Raw genomic sequence first — 15,507 nt, forward strand, 5'->3', positions numbered from 1 at the left:
GACAAAGGGGAAATATTGGGACAACTGTAATTGCATGTTCAATAAGATATACTTAAATATAAAAATTACATGTAATATGAATATATAATTTTTATAAATAAAAAATAAAGTAGATAATTAAATCCTGTAAAACTTTACCTAGTCATATAATTTTCATGATTTATGGATCTTCTGTCACCTACTCTAATGCCCCTTCTGCATGCTAAGGACACAGCAGTAGAAAAGCAGGCATTATTTTGATGTGTTCCTTTAATGGAGATAAATAGCTTCTGTAAACTATTGCAGTTACTGATGCTCTGGGTACGCTCAAGATTGTGAATGAATATGCAAGCCTTTCTCAATAGTATTATACTTCACAGTTTGGCTATGATTAACACAGTAATTTTCAGTAAGAAATGATAAAATATCTGTTTGCTAATATTTGCAAATTTTTAAAGGGAATTTAAGTTGGGGAAATCTAGACAAGACTAAAGTTAAGATTCTGACATACTTGATAGAGTTATGATTTTTACATAAAATTTTAACATTTATAACGTAAAGAAGGTGGATTTTCATGAAAGAGCACAGGAATATCAGTGTTAGAATTTCAGCCACATAATTCAAGTATGTGTGTAAATGGGAGTACCCAACTCAACCTCAGTTTTTTCTTTGATTTGTTAAATACAAAAAGCCCTTCAAAGTGAGGAGCAACAAACGTTTATATGAGGTCAAAGAACAGCTCTTCGGTAAAGCACTGATTCAAGGAAGAAGCTCGAGTAGTGTTCTAATCAGGAGACAAGTGTGGATGGATATTTACGAGGAAGGAGGAGGAGCCATTCCATCAATAGAAGTAAGGCATTTCTATTCATGCAAATAAGCTGACACAGTGATGTCAACTCTAAAACTTTTTTTTTTTTTAATTTTCAGATCAGTAGTCATCAGATGGATAGTCATAGACTTTCTTGTTATCTTTACAAAGTGTCCTTTGGGACACAATATTGCTTCAGGCCCCATCCAAAGGTTATTTGTCCTGTTTTAACATTTCAAAGGATCGAGGCCTAATGTGTGCAAGGCCTTTCCTCTGGCATGGAAGCTCAGGCTCCATTTTTATGTGGTGCCATTTATTATTTTTGACATTTAAAATGGGATGAAACTATTTATCAACAGCATGTGAGCACATAGAGAGAGATGGAGATAATATACATAGCACCCAGCAAAATCTCTATAATATATTTGATTTGACCCTTCAGCATGATGAAATTTTCTTCTATGGAAAAGAAAAAAAAAAAAAGCTTACATGGCTGGGACTCCTAATTAATGAAGTCACAAGTAGTGCATTTTGTAAAAAATTACAAATCAATACTGTTGTCAGAAGAAGAGAAGGAAAAAAATATTGCAAGGAACCTGGAAAGCTGCTCCTTGAAATAATACAGTTTCTAATACAAGTTGCACAAAATTATGCAACATTCAGATTTATCTGTTAACACTGTACATATCCCAGTGGTTCCCTTTCACAGGTCTATTGTACATTGTCTCTCAGAGTGAGTTGAATGCTATTTTGTTGAAGGGACTTAGCTAAGCATATACCTAAGGGATCAAAACCCATACATGCACATTTTGAATTATCTAAATATTTTCCAAAATTTGCCTCTCCTCCACTCCTTTCAATCACTATTTTATTTTAATTTCCTACATATCACAGACCTTATAGACACCTCTTTAAAATCCACAACTACATAACATCAGGCTGCCAAGTCCTTGGTTGGTGAAGTGGCTTTTGCTGCCTTCTTGCTCCCCCTCACTGAGCAAATGAGCTACATTTCCCCAGCTCCTTAGCAAACACTGTTCACATGCAGGGAGGGGAGGGCCACAGCAGAAGCCAGCTGGCTAACACCCTGCCAAGGGGCAGCTTCCCTTAGCCTCTGCCTTTAATTAAGAGATGGCAATGGGCCCATCACCATGCAGGAGCAGAGAGGCCCAATGACCTCTATTAGAGCAGGGCAATTGCAGGCAGAAATGCCAGCTGGCAAATGCCTGAGCCCTGGAAAGCTCTGCCACCTGTGTCTGGCCCAGAGCCATCCAGTAAAGTGGTGGTGTCATTCTGAAGGTTCAAAAAGAACTCTGGAAACCTGTCAGGACCCCTTCTTAATACGTGGAATTAGAGCTCATTATCCTTCTTTTTTCTTTGGAAAGTGTTAAACAAAACCAAAACAAAACAAAACTTTACATGCATTTTATTGGAATGTTCAATAATTTAGCTTGGCAAAAAGGTCTGGGATTTAATAGCTTAAGTATAAAATGAAAAATATTCACCTAAAAAGTTAATAACTTCCCCAAATAATATTATATAAAAGTTTACTCTGACTATTTCATGTAAGTAGGCAACTTATTACTTATTTATTGGGAATATGTGTAGAACTCATTTTTCCCCAAATTATTATTCTTACTTTGAGTTATACAGACAATAAGATATATTAATACAGCATTATATATAAAATATTAAATATAAACCCAAATATTATTGAAATCAATTATGATTCTAAAATAAATTGAACTATAAATAAAATTTCATAACATGAATAACATTTATTAGATGGCATATTAATAGAAAAGAACTCTGTTCTACCACTTGTTGAGTAACTCTTTAATAGCTTAAAACATTATAAAAAGATAAGTCTCTGCTTCCATATTATATATATATATATATATATATATATATATATATATATATATATAGTGTATATATCTATGGAGTAATAGTAAAACAATCAAAGTTTTCTCATAAGAAGGAAAATGGGATAATTTCCTTAAAGACAAAAAGGAAAACCAGGTGGCCTCTGGAGTTGGAAAAGGCAAGTAAACAGGATTCTCCCTTGAGTCTTCAGAAAGGAATGCAGACTGGCTGACACCCTGACTTTAAACCAATAAGAGGTATGCTGGTCTTCTGACCTACAGAACAGTATGATAATGAATATGATGTTTTAAGGCACAAAAATCACAAATGTATAGTTTTTGTTGTGTAGGTATTTTTAGATGTTATTATGCATTTCAATATTTTAATCAAATTTAATTATAAATTTGGAGACAATATTTACAAAAATTCAGTCTATGTTCATATATATGTACATGTATATATATAGTTATCTGGCTTTGCATTAGTATACAGTAGTAAAGTTTATAAAACTTTAATAAGGAATATAATCTTTAAGTTAACAAATTATGTTTGGATATAACATGTGTTTAAATTGTGGACCTGGAGGATTCGCACTTCAGTTTGGGTAAACAGGAACTGGTAAGGGATATTAATATGACAATATTTTATTTGATTTAAGTTATGTGTTTTTTATAATAAACTCTATAAACCATACCCCAAGATTGTTTTTTCTCAGATGTATTATCTTAGAGAATTGTTGGTGACTAATGTATTTGATAAGATATTTTTTGCAAAATATCTTATACCTGTCTTCATTATGTTCCCTAATGATCCAATAGTGACATGTAATGCTACCATTGTCATTCCTAGAACAGCAATTTCAAAAGTAATAATGTTTTGCTTATGCATTTATTTATAAGAGCACTATATGAATATTGTATAGATATATAAGACCTAGAAAGAATATTTAAATAGCCCTGCTCTCCCCTCTCCTCACACCCTACTGTTTTGTACTCTGGTGTACCTTTACACAGGGAATTGTCAAAGAAGGAAGGAAGAAAGAAAGGAAGGAAGGAAGAAAATATATATTCTATAATGTGATGAATTATTTAAATATTTCAATATACTTCCACTCTTGTGTGTGTGTGTATAACGTGTTGGGTTTTTAATTAATTTTCATTAATAAGAAATCAGTATTTTTAAATATTTTATTTATTTATTTTTAGAGAGAAGGGAAGGGAAGGCAAAAAGAGGAAGAGATATATCAGTGTGTGGTTTCCTCCAGAGCACCCCCTACCAGGTGCCTGGCCCACAACCCAGGCATGTGCCCTGACTGGGAATTGAACTGGTGACCCTTTGATTCCCAGACCAGCACTCAATCCACTGAGCCACACCAGCCAGGGCTGAAATCAGCATTTTTAATGATATTTTTGCATTGGTATAACAAGAATCATGTATATCCCTTCTCTTTTCTAATGTACTAGCTTGGACAATTTCCTAAGTATTGCAGAGTAAGTTTCTGGACTTCCTCTTACCCTCTTCACTCTTCCTTAAGAGAGAAAGAGTGATACCTGTGAGTCTGAAAGAGACAGTTTACTACGTGTGGCTTCCCTCTTTGGATCTTATTCTCTGCGCTGTATCTACAATCATTCCCCTTCCTACTTCCATAGGACACACTCTCCGAGTAGTGTCCAATTAGAGGCTGTTTGGGACACTCACCTCTCAGTCTCTTCCATTAGAACTGAGGTTGCTCTAAGTGGTGTATGCCATTCAGATTCAGACTACAAACCCCACAGCAAAATGGGGCTGGAAGTTGAAAAGTCAGGGTGGCTACGTATCTCAGTCAAATACTTGTATCCAGCTTTAGAAATTATAGATTCATCTTTAGTTTCCATTTGTACTATCCCTTTATTAATAGCTTGCTTGATTGTGAATCCAGAAAAGAAAAAGAGGGATGATTACTTCCTTCAGACCTCAAATACTATTATAACAAAACATGTAAGAGTGGACCTAAGAGGCAACTCAGGGAAGACGAAGACATTGAAAAAACAGAGGGAACATGAGGCACATGTTCCCAGTTTCGAAGCCCTAAATGTTAAAATAAATTTTATGCTACAGTGTTAGACTTTGTAATGGGTTTTTTAAAGTTACACATGACATACACATCTTATCTGCTCATATGTCCCTCATAGTATAGGTATTATGCAGGGTCACTGGACGCTATGCCTGCTTCTTTGTGTCCTGCACCTCAGTTACTAATGAAGGTCAACAACTTGAGGGTTTGTGACACTTTGAAAGGTCCTATGACTTCATCTCTTAATGGTGTGGAACCCAGTTAAGGTGACGTTAGACTACACGGCAGTATCCAGGCAGCATAAACTATTTGGCAGCTGAAGAACAGAAATAGAGTGCTTCCTGTACACTCTTAGCCTCCATAATCATGACTGCAGAATCAATTGCCATTGATTTGCACATAAAATTGCAACATGTTTTTCTACAAATTGGATAATTGCAGTTGCTAAAATGCAGAAAAAATAGGAGAAAGGACATCCTTTATTGTATTAGTCCCACCTTTTCAAAATATTTGATTTCGTACTCCAGGATGATTCCATTGGGGCGATCTGGCTCTTGCCAAGACAAAGAGATGCTGTTCTTTGCAATCTTCCCTTTTTTCACATTGGTGACTGGAGAGGGGGCTGCAAAATAGTATAAATAAAGAGTCACATGATTAAGAGAGCCCTGAAATTACAACTGTGTATAACATATATTGGCATTCTTGGAATGTACTATAATAAAAATAAAAAATAATTAAATTTTCTTTTAACCTGGAAACAACTTTACTTTCTCTGTATAATAAAAGATTTATAAATTGTAAAATGTTTTACAAATATAAATCAACTAACTATCCTGAGAATTTTCCATAATAAAACTGTAATTACATAGAATCTTAAGTCTGCATTTTTCTATAAAGTTTATAAACAAAAATGAATTATTTTACATTTTCTTAAAGAATAATGATGTTTTGGATGACCTGTTTTATCTTCTGTTTTTAAAATCTATGGACTCTGTATAATACATGCCATTATGCTAATAGATACATAATTATCTATATTACTACATTTTTACATCTTTAAGGTTCTCTTATCAATAATTATTTTTGATATCATGTGGTTCCTATAATTATTATTAATATCACATATTAAATATAGTGTGTGCTTTACTTCAAAGTACATTATAAAATATTTAGTATATCTTGAAAATGTAACAAATAAACATTTTCCATTGTTTCCATTTCCCACAAATAATTCATGAGAAGTAACAAATATGGTGTCTGTTGTTATTTGCCAATGTCTACTAAATGACTACATTTATGATGAAAATAGAAAAAAATATATGCTATTTCACATATGTCTGGATATTTTCAATTTCCAAACACATGGATATTTGATTCAACATCCATTTTCATCAGTTTGCTGAGACCTATATGGACACTGGGTGTGACATCATAAAGGAGTATTGACTAATGCCCTGGCTGGTATGGCTCAGTGAGTTGAGTGCCAGCCTGTGAACCAAAGGGATGCTGGTTCGATTCCCAGTCAGGGTACATGTCTGGGTTGTGGGCCAGATCCCCAGTAGAGGGCACATGAGAAGCAACCTCACATTGATGTTTCTCTCCCTCTCTTTCTCCCTTCCTCCCACTCTGTCTAAAAATAAATATGTTAAAAAAAGAAGTGTTGACTAATATTTTTCTGATGTAGATTACCTTTATTTTTGCAGTGTTTAGCTTCTATGACAGACATAGGAAATACTATCATGGACTAATGATGTGTGTATGTGATACAATATGTATTAGCTATAATATGTATGTATGTAATACATATACATAAATGTATATGATGTTACAGATGTCAGCCATAATATGCAGTATATAACAAGAGTCATAGCCCCATCTATGTCAGAACATTATAAATAGTATCAGACATCTGGTAAAATTAAATTACATACATATATTCAACATTTACATTTATATAAAATATATATACCCATATATATGTGTGTTTGTGTATGTATGTATATATAATTAACCAAACTAAAACACAAACCCAGAATTTCAAATAAGGATCAACACATGCATCTTCTCTCACCTCACCCTCTGCTGCGGTTCCTCAGCAGCCCTGCCCAGGCTTTCCATTCTCAGGCACTTCAGATACTCCTAAGGACCATTGCACTCGATATCCCTCACTCAGAGGTGCTTCTCGAGAGCTCTCTCCCTTTCCTCTGGGTTTCTCACTGAGACTTTACGTGTCCACTTTACAACTTGAGTAACTAACCCACCTCATCCCTTCTCAGCTCACCATGCCCTCTGCTCCTTCAGTGTTTTATTTTTCTCCTCAGCTCTTGCACTCACACCATGTAATATGCATATCTTAATTATAATTTGCCTTTTTCAGCCCTCTCGAGTGGAGTGGAATTTTTGTGAAGGCAGGAATATGTTTATTTCATTCACTGCTGACTCCCGAGATTTAGAGCAGCACTTGGGACAGAGAAGCGTCCAGTAAGGACACATGGAATGAGTGATTGATGTTTAAAAAAAGGAAAGGAATACACAAAAAAATTTTTTAAATTATTGTCAACAAACAACTATGAATTGAAGGGTGAAGAATGTCTTTTAATAAAATTAAAATAAAAAGATATAATCTCTAAGAGAGAAAAATTAGTTAACTTTCATGTTTTATATACCCATAATAGGGTGATGATGACTTTGGTATTTTAATGTGTACTTTTATTCTCTTAATCACAGACCTTTGTGATATTCAGGTTCAAATGATGCATTTTTTCAGTTTTTGTTTTTTTAAATATGTCCAATTCCACAAAAAAATTCTGAAATATTGTAACACATAGTGGACATACAAAGCCCAATCCACAAGTAGTTTCTTTTTTGAAAATATTTTACTTATTTATTTTTAGAGAGGGGAAGGAAGGGAGAAAGACAGGGAAAGATCACCGTGAGGTTGCCGCTTGTGCGCCCCCTACTGGGGACCCAGCCAGCAACCCAGGCATGTGTCCTGACTGGGAATCAAACCGGTGAAACTTTGGCTTGCAAGCCGGCACTCAGTCCACTGAGCCACACCAGCCAGGGCTACAAGCAGTTTTGAAATTTCAGTTTCTTTACTCCCATGGAAGTTGTAATAAATCAGCATTTCCCCCAGTCACACTGTGGCATAGACTTAAAGTCCCTGTTGATTCCCTAGTGAGGACAAGTCATGCCATACTCTGCACCATGGAAAAAACATCCAGAAGACAAGAAAGAAGAAAAGGTAAGACATGGAACCCTGTAGTTCATCAAAGTGTTTGTAGCAAAGTAGAAAATTTACTTAAGTAGAAACAGTAATAGAGGCTTACAGAAGACAGTGGATTTGTTTTAGTGCGCTTTGATCATTATTTATTAGCTTTATAAATTGTCTTGAATCATGAATTACACTGACTTTCCAATTATTATTATACATTTATTGCATCACTTAGTAAATATGCAAAGACTTGAACTTTCTTCACTCACTTTACTACTTTACAATATTCTCTTTTTGACTGTATGTAGTTCTTAGACAACTTTTAGTTTTCACCTAATACTTGATGGTGTTGCCAAATTTCTATGTATAAGTTGCATTTCACCTGCATGCTCTAGGAAGGCAAAAACTAATTTGGTTTCATTCATTGCTATATTTCCAGAACCAGAAAATTATTTTGCATACAGAAATTTAATAAATATTTGTGAAATACATGAATTAACAATGGGAAACGCATTCATCATCATGAATCATTCAAAACTGAGTTTGTCTCATCTTAGTTTCATATATTAGGACTTTATTAGTTGGGGATTTGTGCTTATTTTAAAACAATCAATTATTTAATAAAATAATCAATCCTTTTAGAGTGAAGCTGTCAAATAAGAATCAACACACACTTAACCAGCCTGAAGTGGAATACTTTGTTATTTACTTACATCCATCAAAGTTAAATACAAATTATGTAGCTATCAAAGACTGCTTGATTTAATAACACGATTGTTTGCCAAACTTGGTTTTCTCAGAGGTTGAATACAGAGTGCTCTTTAAAAATGGTTCAGAATCGGGAGAGAAGACCACTTCTCAGCTCAGAGTAGTTTAGGAATAATGTCCTCTCTGGCGAGACCATCTCTGCATCATTTGAGTAAAAGCTGCTCAGAGTGGGGACACTGACAGCTCTTGGGGACATAATGATGACGCACAAATTGTGAGTGGCAGCACTCCTCCGCTACTGCGCAGTGCTTTACAGCATCGAATGCATTAACATAACTGCAGCCAGATTCCTCAATCTCAAGAGCATGTTTAATGTATCATATTCATTTTGCTCATTCTTCACCCACTGAAACTTTTATTAAGTAAGCCTGGAACAAAATGAGAATGATGGCATAGAACATTTCGGCTTATGAAATAAAACTGTTAACTTTCCTAGTGTAAGAAGAACAAAAAATACTAAAGGAATCAAGTTGTGAATAAAACAAAATAACTTACTTAACTTTTGAGCTTTACCCTTTGTATATGTGGAAACATTCTTAACTGTATCTGTATTGTAGCTTTTCTACTGCAGCTGACCGACCTTTGAGTACCAGTATAATAATCAAAATAACCATCCTTTGGGCTAGCAACAGTTCCCATTGTAGACGAATTAGTTTGTCTCTTTGATGTTTTTTAAACTTAAAATTTAAAATAGTGTTATATTTTCAGAAAGATTACAAAGATGGTGGCGATAGCTCCCATATACCCCATACCTAGATGTCCTCAAATGGAACATCTTACAACTGTGCGGCATACCCGTTACCTTCAACGAATCGATACGATACATTATCATCTTCAGTCCATACTTTATTTAAAATTCCTTAGTTTTTACTTATTATTCTTTTTCTGCCCCAGGACCCCATGCCGCATACCATACTGCATTTAGTCATCAAGTCTCCTTAGGCACCTTTTAGCTGTATTAGTTTCTCAAACTTGGCTCAATTTGATGACTTCGACAGTTTCCAAGCATACTGGTCAGGCATTTTGTAGACTATCTCTCCATTGGGATTGATTTGATGTTTTTCTCATGACTAAACTTAGTTTAGTCATAGTTTTGAGGAGAAAACTACAGAGGTGAAGTGTGTTTTCACGACATCAGACCAAGGATACACACTGTCAACGTAACTAATCACTGTCACTTTAACATGGATCATCTACAATCACTTCGATCTGTTTTTCTCCACTGTGAAGTTGTTCTTTTCTCCAGTTGTCTCTGCTGTGCTCTTTGGAAGGAAGTCACTATATGTTGCCACACTTAAGGGTCAGAGAATCATGCTTTACCTCCGTGAGGCAGGAGTGTCTGGATAAATTACTTGGAATTCTTCTACACAAGAGATGTGTCTATATTCTCGTATTTACTTACTTATTTATTTATTAATTTATTTATATCAGTATGGATACATGGATATTTTTACAATTTGGTTTCTAATCTAGTAATTTGTTTTGTTGGTCAAACTATTGACCTTGGTCATTGAATACTCTTTCAGTTGACTCTTAAATCTCTTTAACATATCCCCATAATCGTGTTTGTCTGTTTCAGATATCACTCTCATACTTCCTGGCACTGTAACACCAGCTTCTCCACATTCATCTTGCTTATTTACTGGCTCAGTCTTAAAGGCAATTATTTTTCCTAGTAGCACCAGTTTCTTTCATTGGAAAATGCTGTTGGAAACCAACACCTGGATGACAGGCATGTTCCTTGCTTCTGGAGTGCCATTGCTTCTTGGCTCTCTCAGCTGACACAGACAGAAAATAAATACATCTATATTAACTTATGCGTATATTAAACATTCCTATATATAACTCTAAATATATAAAAATATATGTATATTAAGTTAAACATGAGTAGGTACTGATGTCACCTGCTCTGATTAGTTATCACACAGACCATTCTAGCTTCTTCAGCTTACTTATCTGTAACCTCCCTTCCCAACTGTGGCTCCCTCCATCCATCAACCATTTACTTCAGTTCTACTATATATGTCTAGTGATTAAAGAATTGCTAAGCTCTATCACTGGCTTTTTTTTTTTTTAGATTGTACTTATTTATTTTTGAACACAGGGGAAGGGAGGGAGAAAGAGAGGGAGAGAAACATCAATGTGTGGTTGCCTCTCTCATGCCCCCTGCTGGGGACCTGGCCCACAACCCAGGCATGTGCCTGTACTGGCAATTGAATCAGTGACCCTTTGGTTTGCAGGCGAGCCCTCAATCCACTGAGACACACCAGCCAGGGCTCTTTGGCTTATTGACAGTGATAGAATAATGTAGACATCTCTAACATCTCATTGGCACAAGCAATGACATTCAACATCCTGTTATCCATTACATAAAATACAGCATGTCTTCCTAACTTTTCAAATACAGAAACCTAGTCGAAGGCAATGTCACCAGATGGAAAGAGTGCCAGAGCACAGGTAGCTCTGAAATCAAGCAGAATTGGCTCCAAATCCTTTGGCAGAAGGCTGTTTTCTAGCTGTGTGTGATATGGTTTAAATTATTTACATATGAATGTACTTTCTATCTGCAAAATAAAAACAATAATACAAATGTCATAGTTTTGTAAGGTTGAAATCTGATTTGGTATGTACAACATCAGGTACAGAGCGAATGCTGAATAAATACTGTTTTAATAGCAATGTAACTGGAAAATACTTGACAATTGTTTTAAGATTTTTCTAATGGATTCTCCATAACTCCTTAATCCTTTCAACCAAAATCAATCAAATTTATTTGCCTTTTTTCTAAACTTGGCACTGCTCTAAATGCTGGATAAGATCAAAAGGCAAAGCACCTATACAGATAAGATGTTCTTATTTTTTATATCCAGTGGATTTTATAAGTCTACCTTAATAATTATAGGTAAACATCCTTGCTAACCATAACATTTTTAATGAGCAAAAAATGTTGAACTTGTGTTAATTAAATGATCCATAGATCACTTAGTGTAGAGTAATATCTGCTTCACTCTTTAAAGGGAGTGGGCCTGATGGAAGCATAAAACCGAACTGTTACAGAGAATAAGAAAAGACCACTCGTCAGTCTCTGTACCCAATGCTATTTTGGTTGGCAAAAATAAATTGTTAATAGTATCAATTATTGGATACTTGTATTTAAAAAAACAAAAAAATAGTATGTCCATTTATTTGACTTCTCTACCTATATTTTGAGTCTGAAAGCTTTGAGAAATATAAGACAATATTGAAATCCTTTCAGCCTGTAAAATTCTATGAATGTGTGAAATCTTCCTCAGATAGCACTTCTTTTACTTCTCTGCAAAAGTCCCTCCATGTGAATAATGCATTGAAATTTATTTACATACAAGTTTTAAACATAGATGTATCTTAAATTTGATTCCATAGGTCAAAACTGGCCAAGTAGACTGTCGATACCTGCCAGCCCTAAGCCACCACTTATCTCCACCGTGCACGATTTATCTCATTTAGGTGCTTCTTGCTATCCAGGTGAATCTGGGCCAGAAATAGTAGGGACTTTAGGATTCTCCAGGAAATACTCACTCACAAGGCCAGATTGGGGCCAAGGATTCTGTTTTTAATAAAGACTCCAGTTGATTCACTGTACCAGCAAATGTGGGGGAATATTGAAAGCAAACTAACTTGGGATTAGTTCTTTTAACAAAATACATAAATTTAACAACCTGAGGCTAGAAACTGGGTCATTGTTGATGTTTTAGGAACCTGTGGCTCATTTTATTGACTGCTATCATAATCTCTCTTACTATGTCTGCCTTTCTTCTTTTGGGCATTGTTTCTTCTTATAGTTGCTATTTTCTCATTCCTTCAATATTTCTTTTGTTGGTAAACAGATTTGTTTGTTCATTTACACATACTATGGTTTAGTCCAATGAAACTATAATCTCCATAAAATTAGGAAAATTAACCCTGGCTGGTGTGGCTCAGTGGATTGAGTGCCAGCCTGAGAACCAAAGGGTCACCAGTTCGATTCCCAGTCAGTGTACATGCCTGGGTTGTGGGCCAGGTTCCCAGTGCAGGCGCGTGAGAAACAAGCACAGATTGATGTTTCCCTCCCTCTCTTTCTCCCCCCCTTCCCCTCTCTCTAAAAATGAATAGATAAAATATATTTGGAAAAAAATTGGAAAATGTGTTTTCTTCACTATTGCCTGCTTAGTCCTTAGATACAAGTATTGATATAGGTATATATTGTGTTAAGTGTGTCATCATGGCTACATTAGTGAAATGAGCCATGATGAAATTACATTACTTTGTTATATTCTGTTGGGGTGCATATCTATCATTTGAAAGTAAAGGAGTAACTAGATTTCCCTAAGTAAGTGAGAAATGCAGTTGTTGAATTAAATTATAAATATCTTTGAATTTGTTAAAACAAAATAAATAGGGCATATCTTTAAAAATATATACATAACCACTAAATATTATATCATATATTTCATATTACATGTAGTATGTGTGTATGCTATACTTAATATATACTTATTACTATGTTGTCATTTGATACCACTGGACCAAGAAAAACAGCTACAGTGCATTTGAACACAACAGTATTCATGGTCTCTTCTCGAGAAAGCGGGTGTTTTAGACGTTGCTTTCTCAAAAAAAAAAAAAAAATTCAATCTGCTCATTCGGACAAAACCTGCAATCATTCCATCTTAAGAGCCTGCAACTGGATCTTTTGATATTTGATCTCGGTGAAGTTTCAAAATGACCATTTCACAAAAACCTGGCTTTAAATGTCAGCAGATCTAGAGTCTTTTATAACACCTGTGAACCGGAATGTCCCATGAAGTAGTTTGTTTTCCAAAGACTTAAAATCACTAAACAAAATTAATTATTTTCAGTAGGAAATAAAAGCAACTTAATTGCAAAGAAGTAGTTTTTGATGTGATTACACTTAACAGCATTAAACCATACAGATGCTTCAAATATAATTTCAAAGTCATATTCGCAATAATGTTAGTTAGAAAAAAAGAAATAATAAAAAAGAGAACTATTTCAATGGTATTTATAGTTAGCAGTGTTAAAAATAATTATACAAATTATATAATAAATATAAATGTAACAATGTTTAAAAGTGACAACTTGCCACTTTCTGAGTAGCAAAATTAATCCCACACCAAGTAAAGTATCATAGATTGTTTTCCATTTACCCCTTCTTATTGCCCTATAATAGAATTTTTAGTCAACATAATGGTGTCAGTGTCAGTAATTATGTAATCTTAATAACCACAGTATCCCTTTTATGAGAAACAGAGTTTAAACAATTGCTACAGTTATCCTTTTTAAAAATGAGGAAATATATAGGAAATAACCTGGCACAGTTAGAAAACTATAATTAATACAGTATTCTTCATTTACATTATCTTCTTGTGACTATAAACCGATATAAAATTTTTAATATATTTGTCAATATTAAACCTCAATTACAAGATATGGCAATTAGTTTTATAGGTGCATAAACAGTAATTAGGTCAACAAACACTCATTTTTTAATATTTCTTATAAAAAACCTTTTTATAAGTAAAAATGAATTTCCATTTATAAATATATATTATAGGAGGTCTTGTTAAACACAAAATAAGTCACTAACAGTAACAAAAGTACAATGTTGGGAACTTTAGTTCAATTCTTAATTGCTTCAAGATTTCACAATCTAAATAAATCTGATCATACATTTAAAAAGCAAACTACACACATTATATATATAAGCGACCCATTTTTTCCTTTCTCAATTCCCATTAGCTTTACTGTTATAGAACTACACTAGCAATAAGAACTACTATTTAATTCAACATAAATCATGATAAATGATCATTTATCTATTGATTGTTTACAGGGCCAAATTTCCATTATAACATAAAAGTTCAAGGTCATCACATCTTCTTTCCCTAGATATATTCTTCTTGAGGACATCTGCCAAGATTCCTTTAAAAACTGAAGTTTTGCCAGTAGAAACAATGAAATATACTTTATGGCTACAAAATAACAAGGATGCCCTGAGTAGTATTACCAGCTGATTAAAAAAAAAACCTATCATAATATTTTAAATAGTATAATGCATAGCAGCAACCTGACAGCCTATAACAGGAGAAGTGCATGATTAATAATAATGACAGCTAGTCAACCTTTCAAAGTTTACATGGCATTTTGTCCCAAGTTAATAATTTTATCAGATATTGAATTCCTCAGCTCTTACCGTGGGACTAATTTCAGTGAATCAAATCACATATTCTCCAAGTGTGGGGCATCTCAAACAATACTCCAGTTGCATGCAAGGCCATTTTCTACTCGGAGTGATCACACAGAGAAATGTTTAAAGACAACAAAATGTAACACTATGCACTTATTATGAGAAGTTTAAATGGCATAAGGGCCATATTTGTGATTCATTGGAGTGGTAGTGTGTGTTCATGTTTATCAAAAAAATTAATAAATAATTTTAAAAATGCAAAATTCTGACTGTAAAATGCCCAATATAATGCATTTTGTAAAATTTCAGTTATCAGAAATAAGTCAAAATTTACTTTGAAAATGTTTAATAAATGATGGCGACACAAAGTGAACAAAAACATTCCTGAGTGAATAGATGGTAAAAGAGTTATAATTACCTTGCTTGATAGCACATAGCATTCATGGAAACCAGGTGGGCCAGACCCTTTATAGTCTAAGCACTTTATATGCATTAACTCACTCAATCCTTCTAACACACCTAGGAATTGAGGATATTGCCATCCCCTCTGGAACACAGAGAAGTGATGTGACTTGCGCGATCAGCCAACCAGG

The 15,507-nt window shown here is 34.3% G+C and overlaps 1 protein-coding gene across 6 annotated transcripts in view; it reads right to left on the bottom strand.

The window, feature by feature from the left end:
* The window catches only part of EPHA5 (EPH receptor A5), a 322,354-nt gene that overhangs the window by 105,025 nt on the left and 201,822 nt on the right, over positions 1-15,507 (bottom strand). For all 6 annotated transcript variants that reach the window (XM_045185762.3, XM_024577634.4, XM_024577652.4 and 3 more), the window contains one exon: positions 5,204-5,328. In XM_045185762.3, coding sequence (XP_045041697.2) covers positions 5,204-5,328 — 125 coding nt within the window. The remainder of the gene's footprint in view (positions 1-5,203; positions 5,329-15,507) is intronic.

The sequence above is a fragment of the Desmodus rotundus genome, chromosome 4, assembly GCF_022682495.2.
Source record: "Desmodus rotundus isolate HL8 chromosome 4, HLdesRot8A.1, whole genome shotgun sequence".
Classification (NCBI taxonomy): Eukaryota; Metazoa; Chordata; class Mammalia; order Chiroptera; family Phyllostomidae; genus Desmodus; species Desmodus rotundus.